Genomic DNA, 12,189 nt, shown 5'->3' on the forward strand with positions numbered 1-12,189 from the left:
AACCACTTAATAATAATTCCACACATCAATATTTACATTCTCATCTTCACATACATCAAACTATCAATTATTTGTTTGTTGTTTAAGTCATAGAGGTAATAAACGACTTGGTTGCAATGATATAAAATTTGCATTCAAATATATGTATTTTCTCTTATTATGCAAGTCTCAAAAAGCTCATCTCAGAATTAGTCACCATCTAAAACTTTAAGTTTTAGTTTGATCTGGTAGCAATATTGGCGGATACTTGGAAATTCAATATCCACTAAAATTAAATGTACAGTCACTCAATCTTCTTCTATTCAAACCATCAATATCTTAAAAAAAACCACCTTGTTTCTAACTTTTACTTTAGAAGAAAAAATTTCATCAATAGAAGATATATATGCTATCAAGAACATACATAGATGAACCTCACTTTGAATATCTCTATCAGCAATTTCATAACCAATAGAAAAAAGAAACAACCTTGATATTGATCCTTAAAATTATCCTATTTTAATTGAAAGTTCTTAAAACAGTCCATAACTACTTCCAATGGTAGCGACTACTCCACAAAACCCATATTTAATAACCTCAACATACAATTAAGGCAAACTTTTTTCCCTGATTGGTTATATCAATTCTCATGGCATTGCATTATAGTATAAACTATTTCCATTCTTTGAAGATTTAAGGATAAAACTACACATAAATGAGCATTAACAAACATAGAACAAACTGTCCATATGAATTCTTTTGTCTATTTAAAAACTTCTATTTTATAGCTTTTCTCTCATTCAATTCATTTAGTTCAAAATAGGGAAATAGAAAAAATTGCATAATCCACAGCATTTCACTAATTATTTGCTTTTTGAAAAAGATATAAATACATACAAAATCATTAAGAGCTATAAGGGGATAGAATTATCATGAATGACCGACTACAGGTGTGCTTGAGACAGTTTTTCACAGCTTTGCTTCACAAATTCTTGTCACATTTCTATTTGGCCACTGCTTTTCTGCTATATTTCAAAAAATTCTATTATAAGAAGCTATTTACAATCATATCAGGTAAGCGTGGTGCCTACAAGAAAGTTGTTTGACTTTTTCAAAAGATAAAAAGTCTACAATACCTAAAATAACTTTCAAATATTAACATTTCCCGTGATAGTTCCACAAGTAATTCTATTACAAAAATTGTACCAAAAGGCAAATCTTGGGAATACTTTAACAAAGGTTAATTACTGAATCATGTGCAATTTAAATTGACCACACCCATTGATATTAAAGTATAATCGTCAAATGGCCTAAGACACAATTTTTACCATCGGGCAAGCCTATCATTACATAAGTAAATAAAACTAAATGGGTCACAACCCCATTTAGGATTGTAAATAATAACAGAAAGAAGCCCTTAAGACCCCATTGAATAATGAAATAAGGGATGTTATTGCTTCTATTTAATTCATGAGAACTCCTACAACATTGCAAAGCACAATTCAAAAGTCAGAAGAGGCATCATCCACAACTATGTCGAATCTAACACATTGGTTGGCAAAAATCACAATTTGTGTAACGAAAAATCAGATTCTCTTGTTGGATATCACAATACATTTATTGAATCTTAAGTTCCTATCATAGGATCTAAAATTCCTGTCATTCGCTCTCACATTCTCATAACTAGAATTAACAATACACTATGTATATCTCATACTCCCCTAGCTGACTTGCATTCCCCTCATAGTATATCACACTTCCCTCATCGGGACCCATGTTCACTCTTCTAATCACAGTCTAGTTTTTGGATCCCTTGATTCCCTCATCCGATCATCCATTATACTTTCTAGTTCTCACATTATAAAATTTAAAATTTAGATTGCATGGGAAGCCAAGGAACTGAAAAAATCATGACCTTTGCTTCTTGTTTTTCATGATGAGCGAACATTTCATTTATGTTTAAGATAGATGGAAGATAGACTAGTGATTTAATTCTTCATTAACTTTAAGTTCTCATCTTATTGCATCACTACTAGAGTTATGACCAAGTTGCATATATTGTATAAGGCCTAAATTCTTTAGCCAAAATTTATTTTTCAACCTTCTAAAATTATATATTATTAGGTCACAAAAAAAAGATAAAATAAAACTTTGCATGTGGTGTTTTTCTTCTACATGGTTTTGCTGTGCAAATGAAAATGATGTCTTAATTATAAAAATATTATTGGAAAAAAATGAAAAATACAAATTTTAAGTCATGATATATTTAAAAATAAAATAGGTTGAAAGCTTAGAGATGATATATCTTCTTATTTCCATAGTTTTCTTCAAAAAATAGCAATGCTTAGTGAATTTGTATTATAATATAAGAGCTCAATTTCACACCTAAAATTTGCTTCTTATAAATTAAGGTCAAGTGTGCTTAAATGGATACCTAGAAAGATTCATTTCCCTTTATCTCTACAATGTTTAAAAAAGGGCTAGCTGAGCCATTTTTGTATTGTAATTAACTATAATTTAAATATAATAATTTCTAATATGGCTAATGAATTGATCCCAACTTGAGCAGACTGAAGTTTCCAAGACCTAATATAACAAACAATGGAAACAAAAGTAAAACGTTTTGCTGAAATAACAATCTGATAAGGTTGAGAGTAGGTTTTATTGTATATATTATATCATTGTTAGAATCACAATTCTAAATCATAGTCATGCAAGCTTGCTTCCTTGGGTGTGAGTTGCTCCCCAGTCATCTTCTCCTTCCTATTTTCTCCATGATTCATTGTATTTGTCCTTGAATCACAATCCTTCATTAAATTCACGATCATTAGTCATCATCACCTCTCCCAGCATCACAATATTATCTTCTTTGTTGTCTTCTTTGTCGAGCTTCATTTGTTGTTGAGACTATTCACATTTTATATTCTTGACCAGGATGAGTACAAAAAGGATGGCTCTTTGACCATGGTTGCTATTTAATAGGTAAGTTAGATTTAAAAACAATGATTTGCATAATGTTAATTATTGTGTCATTATTTCCTTGCTTAAGTAAAGTCAAGCTAGTTCAGATTTAATGGATGCATTAATCAAAACTTTTTAATTTAGGGCTTTTACAAAAAAAAATGCTTAGACAACAAGAAATTGTGCTAAAATCTTGGATTTAAAAAGAATTTATAAAAAACAGTTTTTTTTTTTATTTCTATGAATTTCAGCATAAATAAACACTTATGGTTAAAAATTTGTATGAGCACATGTAATTAAATTAGACTTTTTTCAAGGATTTTAAAATTATATTTGCGCATGCACACACCGGCACACACGTCGACCTGCACTGCACACACACAAAGCTATAAAAGGATGGAAAAATTGATGTAATGATTATAACTTTTTGTGACAGTATATGTTGTTAATCATCCCACTTTAGTGATTACATTATATGTCATATATTTTCTTGCTTATGCCTTAATTGATAGAAGTTACCTAATGAGTTTCTTTCAAACTCATCCTATGTAATTTTCTTCTCAAATCCAACCAAATAGATTATTGGTGGACCATCATAAAAGAAGCAAATTTATCAATAATATATTTTCCTCAGAATCAAGTATTAATTATCTATATAAAAATTTCTTGATTTTGAATTGTAAGTTTAAATTTGCAAGGATTTACAATCGATGTTGTTGTGTTTCTTTTCATTAGTTAGATGTTGCACTTTACATTCTTTCAGACACAAAATTGTTTCATTTGTCCTTAACTTTTGCAGATATCTAGTGGGTTAATACATGATCTAAAAACTTATAAACACTCCAATATTTTCCATTACACTCCTATTCCTTGTGAATTAGAATTCCTATTTCTTGTGAATTAGAATGCACCATGCACCTATGCTCTATAGGCTAAAACTATGCAAGCACAAGTTATCCACACCTATTTATTTCCTTTGCACTTGGTATCCACTTGAAAAAAGTAATTTCCTATTTCATCGATCAAAGCAATACCACATATCACCTTAATAGTTCAAGTAATGATGGCATAATACTCATGTAAATGATGTCAGCCATCATGCTAAGCATTCATGCAATCCTTAATAGTTAACATAAATAGCTCAAAGTAGGTCAACCACATTGACCCAAGAAGATATGTTAATTCAGCAATATTAAATATCTGTTTAGAATTTTTTATTTGCTTTACAAATTGCCACCCCATTAATAGTTGGTTCTCATCTTTTAATTGTTTTCATACAAATCTGCTGTGCAAGGCTACTAATTGCAACCCTTTTCACTCATTAGTATTTGGTTTAGATAGTCAGCGTCCTTCGTTTCAATATAATTTATAAACCATTTACCCATCTATTTAATAAAATTATGAAAAAAAAAAACTATATAAGCATGCCGTGATGTTCTAGCTGTTACCTTCGCATCTTCAAGTCTTATTTGCAGTGTTGAAAGGCAAAGTATACAAAGAGCTGAGCAGTAGAAGGTAGTCGCACACCGTCCTATGTCAAAGGTTGCCTTTTTAAGGGCTTTGATTTTTTCAACATTATGTTTTGAGTTTTATCAACATTATGTTTTAAGTCGAGTCGAGAGCATAGAAAGAGAAAAGTACAACAAGATATGCAGAAGCCTCAAAATATAAAATGAAATTTGGAGGGAGTGCCGGGAAAAATGTTTATTTGAAATGCAATTACGATAATAAGATTGTTAAAGATGATGTAATCAGAATAAAAAACATATTGTAGGTACTCAAAAAAATATTATACCACATAACGATACACTTGAAGTGAAAAAATAAAGGATGTATGCCTACATGAAAAAAGTGGTCATGTCAAAGCATTTGGGACAAAGATAATTTGATGATAGAATAAATAGGGATCATCGTATCATGATTGTGGCCTGTGGGCAAAGATTCCACAAAATCATTGGCAAAAAAAGTCAAATAGATGTGCATAAAGACCTATAAACACATACATTATGAATGTAACGGATGACAACAATGATTGTGTAAGGTTAGTTAATCAAATGTCTCCTCAAAATACAGGAGAGTCTTACATGAGTTTCTATATTGACAATGAAAGATTCTTTAATAGAAATGTTATTCCATTTAATCTAGCAACCTCTCCATCTTATATCAGCAAAATATATTCTATATGTTCTTATGGTTAAAGCCTTAAGTCTCCATTTATGTATAAGCTCGATAATTTAATACGAAAGGCAGAAGTGAATAGCACTTAAAAATTCAGCCAGATCAAAAAACCTTACACGTGTTGAATTTACTATTACGACATATGGTTGGTCTGATATTAAGCACATGATCTTAAATAACATTTTAATTAACAACTCCTACACCATGTTTTTTAAAGTCCATTGAAACATTCAATCAAGTAAAAGAAAATTTCAAAATACTTTATCGAACTTATTGATGGACTCATAGAGAAGATTAGAGAGCATTTAGCAGTACAAGTTATCCCTAACAAAGCTAATATTTACAAGACAATAAATAAGTTGGTAGAGCGGAGAGATAACATGTATTAGACTATGTGCAGAACATTACATTGACTTAGTTCTTAAAAAACTTGGCAAGTTATCTTGGCACAAAAAGCCAACCAAAGCCAAGAAGATTAATAAGCTCATCTAAAATTATAGTTGGGTTTTTCTTTGATGAGAAACTTTCTGGAAAAAGAACTCAATAGGACACAATAATCTTAATTTATTAGGATTAAATGAAAATATGACACTCAATAGGACACAATGGAGAAGAATTATTCACATAGTTGACCCCACTTATTGGGATAAATGTTTGTTGTTGTCCTTGTTGCTGCAGCTGTTGTTGCTGATAAAACTTTCTAGAAAAAGAACTCTTACAACTTGTCAATATTAAATCTGTTGAAGCGTACTTTACAAAGTATCTTGAAAGCAACACAATTTTTGGAAGTTATGTGTACTTTTACCTCCACACAATAGTCAAATTGTGCTTAAGAAAAAAATTGAAGGCAAAGGAGTCAAAAAAATATTTTGAATGAAAGGTTTTATTTAAATGTGAGATGCTATAACAATAGCTAAGCCTCAAGTCAGGTTTTAAGAATGATTGATGTGGAGAACAGCATGCCATAGATTTCAATTATAATATAATAGATAAGGCTAAAGAGTCAATAGCATATAATTTAGGATAAGAGGCATCGAGTGCAAGAAATTTGAAAAAAATAATTGATAATATGTGAGAGCTTTAGCTTCATCATTATTTGCACGCCACATGATAGTAATTTTCAAATTCAATACATTGAGAACAAGTCAAACAATTTTCATATCAAATTTGGTTCATATCATTATATGAATATAGTTGACTTAACCGAGAGAACAAAGGTGGATAAGTTATTTTGATAAATTTTTTAATGAAGTTTCTGAAAATACGATTGACCTAGTGATCTCAATATCGTTAATAATAAAAAAATGATTCATTTTTACCATTGCATTATTAAAAGAGAAGTTGTGGAGGCTTTAAAAAAATCAAGGGTGGAATGTCTATGGGACCTGATGATATCCCAATTGAAGTATGAAAATATTTAGGAGATTTGGGAGTTTCTTGGCTTACTAAACTCTTTAATATTGTTTTAAAACTGAAAAGATGTATGAAGAGTGGAGGAAGAGTATTTTGGTCCCCATTTTTAAGAATAAAGGGGATGCACAAGCGTGTGCAAATTATAGAGGGATTAAGGTGATGTGTCATACTTTAAAATTATGGGAAAGGGTAGTTGAACATGAGTTAAGACGTATTACTAAGATTTCTCATAATCAATTTGGATTTATGTCGGGCAGGTCTACTATGGAAGCTATAGATTTATTAAGAGGTTTGAAGGAGAAGTTCAGAGATAATAAGGAGAATCTACATTTGATTTTTATTGATTTACTAAAAGCTTACAATAAGATTCCAAGAGATGTCCTTTGGAAAGTACTTGAGAAGAAAGGTGTTGATATGACTTATATTTCAGTCATTAAAGATATGTATACTAGAGTTGTTACTTGTGTTCGAACTGAAGGAGGATTGACCAAAAATTTTCCTATTTTTGTTGGATTATATCAGGGATCGGTTTTAAGCCCATATCTTTTTGCTTTAGTTTTGGATGGTCTTACTAGACATTTACAGAAGGATGTACTTTGGTGTATGTTTTTTGTTGATGATGTCCTTCTCGTGGATAAGACGAGAGAAAAAACCCAGGAAAAACTTGAATTATGGAGGTCTACATTAGAGTCTAAAGGCCTTCATTTGAGTAGAACTAAAACCGAATATATGGAATGTAATTTAGTAGCAGTAGCTCTAGTGACAGAAGTATAACTTTGGGTGATCAGATTATTAAAAGGTGTGAACAATTTAGATATCTCAGGTATGTTGTCCAAAGCGATGGTGATATAGATGGGGATGTTAATAGTATAATTCAATTTGGTTGGTTGAAGAGGAGGAATGCTTCAAGCCTTTTGTGTGATAGAAAAGTACCACTTAGACTGAAAAGAAAATTTTATAAGACAGTGGTGAAAACTGCAATGCTCTATGGCACTGAATGTTGGCCTTTAAAAGAGAAGCATAATACTAAGTTAAGTGTTGTCGAGATAAGAATGATTAGGTGGATGAGTAGCTTTACACTTAAAGACAAAATGTGAAATGATTATATCCATGATAGGGTTGGTGTAGCTCATGTGACGGACAAAATTAGAGAAAGTCGTCTTAGATGGTTTGGTCTCATTAAGCGTCGACCATCTGATGATCTGATTAAGAGAGTAGACGTTTTAGATTCGACTTATGTTAAGAAAGGCAGAGGCAGATCTAGGAAGACTTGGGCTTATTGTATAAAAAAATGATACTAATTTATTAGAACTAAATAAAAATATGACACTAAATAGAATGCAATGGAGAAAAATGATTCATGTAGCCGACTCCATGTAGTGGGATTAAGGCTTTGTTGTTGTTGTTTTTGTTGTTGACTAAACCGAGAGAGCAAAAAATGACCTTCGACTTGCAGCATTTAAAAGCAAAAAATAAAGAAAGAATTTTTGGCACTATAACAAACCAAAGATATGATTGCAAATAATTCCTATATAATTTAACTTTTATTGGTTAATGTTCCAACGAATTTGAATGCTATTTTAATTATTGTTTTCCAAAATTAGTTGAATGGTAAATTCAATTTGGAGATGACACTCCAAAAGTACAATAATTGGCTATCAAAATAATGGATCTTACATGCTCACCATCTAAGTGTAAATAAAATTGGAGTACATATAATGAAGTTCACACCTAAAGGAGAGAACATTTGACCATCTTAAAGATGGACTCTTTAATTTACATTATGTACAATAAGAGATTAAAAAAATAGTTGTAGAAAAAAAACTCTAAGAACGACACGGGTCAATTAATTTGTAAAAATAGGTCATAGGTTGATAAATGATTTATGGAGGATCCCAATGAAATTAGATGACAAGGAAGTTACAACAACAAATTTGCAGGATCTTAATCTATTTTCTTAGATGGAGATAAAAGTAAGGGTTGAACAGGTCTAAAAACAAGTCAAAAATAAATTAACAGAAAAAATTTATATAAAAATAATTGGAATATAATCATAAAAATGGCTGCAATTTTTAAATTTAATTAATGTTATTATTGGATTTTATTGATAAGGAAAGAAGAAAATTATTTGAGATCGCAGATGAGGAGAAAGATATAGAGCATGCTGACACAACCGGAGATGAGTCAAAAGAGAAAACAAGTCACTATAAAGATAATTCTCATGAAGATCCATTAAGCAATGAATGATGGTGACTTTGAATTTACAAATTATATTATTAGTGGCTTAGATTCGTAGTTAATGTAGATTTGGGAATGGACAAAATTTATTGTTATGGGATTAATTCGACTTTTTCAGTCCTTGAATACCTTTCTTTGAAATTTATATGGCACAACTTACTTAATGAATTGAAGTTACAAAGTTAGTATGATATTTTTACGTCACAATTTGATGTTAGTATCGCACATCTTACTTTGATCAATTAATTAATTATGAGAATTATGCCTGTCTTAAGGTTTATGCATCACCTTACATATAAAAAGTACTTCAATACTTAATTGCATAATTTTAAACATTAATAATAATAAATTCAACCAACATAACTTCTGCACAATAGCCATACAACTGAATTTACCAATAATAACAACTTGCACCCTAGGCCTTAAAATATATGTGGTTAAGCAACAAGATTCAACAAGGACACTCCCCAGGCTGAGATTATATGTGTTGATATAAACTAGATTATGCCTCTCGAGCTTCAAATTTCCATCAATTTAGACTGATGAGAATATGAAGCCTACAAAGCACATCAAAATGATAGATTTCATATAAAGCAATACATAATGACTTGTAGAAACCTAATTACAATTAGGGTAAGTGCATAAATACAAATCTGAAAAAATTACATGCCATTTACTTCATCAGTATTTCACATTGTAAATACTATGCATGACAGTGGATACATGGTTCACTGTATATCAATCTGAAAAGAGATGCTTCTAAAAGCGATTCGAAAAAATCAATCGCGACTAACATAAAATCAGGGCCCATGATAACCATAATAAGCGCAATTAACAAACAAAAATTAACATGGAAGTAAATCTTAACGAACAAAAACACCAGCATGTTAACCTATGAATTGGTGGTTCCGCACAAGAAAATGCAATCATGGAAGCTGCTGACTCCGACAGGAATTATTAGGCCAAGTCAATAGGAACCGATATTCAGGTAAAAAAGGGGGGTAATGAGTAGCGGCATTACATTTTGGCAGCCGATATATAGATGCTCCCGCCAGAACCGCCACCACCTTTCAGTCCCCCATCACCACCATCCGCACTGATCGTTCCATTGACATCGAGCACTTCCTCAATCTCCAACCAGATACGGCCTCCACCACTTCCCCCAAAATCCTCTTCCAGGCTAGTCGAGCCACCTTTGCTTCCATAGCTATCTGGTATCGTAAGTGTTGCCCACGCGTAGGCGTCTCCACCCCAGGAGTCATCCTGAGTCTGTCCTTCCCTCACAAAGCAACTAGCTCCTCTGCCTCCATATCCGCCACCATCGCCATGGATCCCAGTTGCTGCCCCACTAGTCTTTGGCGGCGGATCGCCAGCCAAGGCCGATGAGTTCAGAGCCGCCCCGTCCCCAATACTCATGCTGAACGCAGCCAGATTAATCGTTCCGGCAACGATGGCCGAACGGGGGTCGAGGGTTATTTTCCCGGAGAGATTGGCCAGGATATGGCATCCCTTATTCCGACAGCTCAACTCAACCCCCGAGAGAAGATTAAGGCTACCGTTCCCTTTAATGTAGACATCGCCGGTGAGCTGCACAGTCGACTTCAACAAGCAGAGCGTGTCGAAGGATCCGACTCCCCCGAGATCATCTTCGCAGGAGAATGCTGGCGGAGTGAAGGGTGAAGGTGGCGTTGGCGCCGGCGGCGCATAGTCGTGCCAAATAGAAATATCGCTCAGCTCCGCGAAAGCCCCTCCCGGGTCCGATTCCTCCTCGACTCGGCGGCCAAGGTCCGGGTTCCCCGAAACAACGAAAAAGAACAGCAGCAGCAGGACAAGGAATTGGGGGCAAGACATTCGCAGAGGAAGGCGAAACTCATCAGATCATGAGAAACCCTAGTGTTCGAAATACTAAAAGTTTGCCGCGAAAACCCTAACGAACTCCCCCGATCCAAGCAGTATATTGCAGGAAGGAGGAAAACGGAGAAGGATCCAGGCAATTTCCAAGAACGGAGTCCCTCGAGATGTTACAGCGCGAGCGAGAGAAAAGAAGTGGGGTGGTCAATCGCGAGGAAAGGAGAAGTAAAGAATTTTCTACTTCTTTTTTCTCTGCTTTAACCCTTTCTACCCCCAAAACGGGCCGGTGGTTTGCGTGGCTCTTACGAAGGATGGTCATTTTTTAAATATTTCTTTTCTATCTTTAATTTTAGAGCCTAGATGGCACTTAAAACATAAGTAATTACATATTTCATATTTCAAATATTAAAATTATGCTGTCTACTCTTGTCTCATATTTGCGGTTTGATATGAAGGCTTGTGAGGCTTTGCTCCGCGATCTACTCGAAATCATCATCGGCGATTGCATTACACGAGATCAAAAGTCATATCAACAGCATCTACAAGTGGTGGTGTTGCTCTGGCAAAGGTATCGACGACATCTGCAGGTGGTGGCGTTGCTTTAGAGAAGGTATCGACGACATCTAGCGTCGCTGCTCCGCGTGCTACCTGAAACCCTCGCCTGGTGTTGTTGTTCCTTCTGCAAAGCTCGCTAGTCTGGTCGACTGGATTGTTGATGATGTTTGCCTATTTTTCTTGTTCTTTGTACCGTCAAATCTAGGTTCTTTGCTTCATCTTCCTTAAATAAAATTTTATGATCAAGTTATGACTGGACTTATGTTTGTTCTCTGGTAATAGTGGATTAACCAATTTATTAAAACTCAGGCCTAAACCTGACTTGAGGATTAACTAGTGACATTATGAGTTTGGACATTGAACAGATCCATCTAAATTTTGTTACTTCTATTATCTGATTTTATTTTCTTCAATTTGGTTCCATAAACCAGTTGAAGAATAACCTGAGGATGATCTTCCTCCATGCTTTATAACTATTTGAGGTGCGTACTTAATGAGATAAGGTGATGTCTGTAGTTGTTGCTCGCGAGCCAACAAATCAGGGATAATCATGTCAATGGAATTAGACTCTATAAAAGCTTTTAAAAGTACCAAATTAATTAGTAAAGTGATTTTGTTAGAAAATTTGAAGTTAAAAATTGAGTGATGAGATGGAGGAAGAATTGGTCTCATTTATGTATTAATATTTGTGTTTGTATTTATGTTTGTTTTTGTGTTACAACTTTACATAGGACTTGAAGAACATTTTTTATATTCCTATGCTGATACATGTTATACTAGTTAGGCTTTTGTTTAGTTAATTTTATTATGGCATGTTTAGTTTAGATCTATTTTCTGCTACATGTTTTCTATCCGGATTAATAATTGTAGATGTTTCTGATAGACATTTGTGGTAGATAGAATTTCTAAATTGTTTTTCTTCCTACTGTTTTTCTTGTTTTTCTTCCTACTTATATTTTATGTATTGATGTTATACATACTTAAAATCAAGTTTGGGGGGAAGAAAAATCATTT

The 12,189-nt window shown here is 33.3% G+C and overlaps 1 protein-coding gene across 1 annotated transcript in view; it reads right to left on the reverse strand.

Annotated features, from left to right (window-relative positions):
- The window catches only part of LOC110033780, a gene marked incomplete at its 3' end in the record, with an annotated part of 102,562 nt that extends 91,703 nt beyond the window's left edge, over positions 1 to 10,859 (reverse strand). Inside the window, 1 exon segment of the mRNA XM_020737875.1 lies at positions 9,791 to 10,859. Coding sequence (XP_020593534.1) covers positions 9,791 to 10,620 — 830 coding nt within the window.
- Positions 10,860 to 12,189: the final 1,330 nt, after the last annotated feature.

The sequence above is a fragment of the Phalaenopsis equestris genome, unplaced genomic scaffold (assembly GCF_001263595.1).
Source record: "Phalaenopsis equestris unplaced genomic scaffold, ASM126359v1 Scaffold001286, whole genome shotgun sequence".
In the NCBI taxonomy this organism is placed as follows: Eukaryota; Viridiplantae; Streptophyta; class Magnoliopsida; order Asparagales; family Orchidaceae; genus Phalaenopsis; species Phalaenopsis equestris.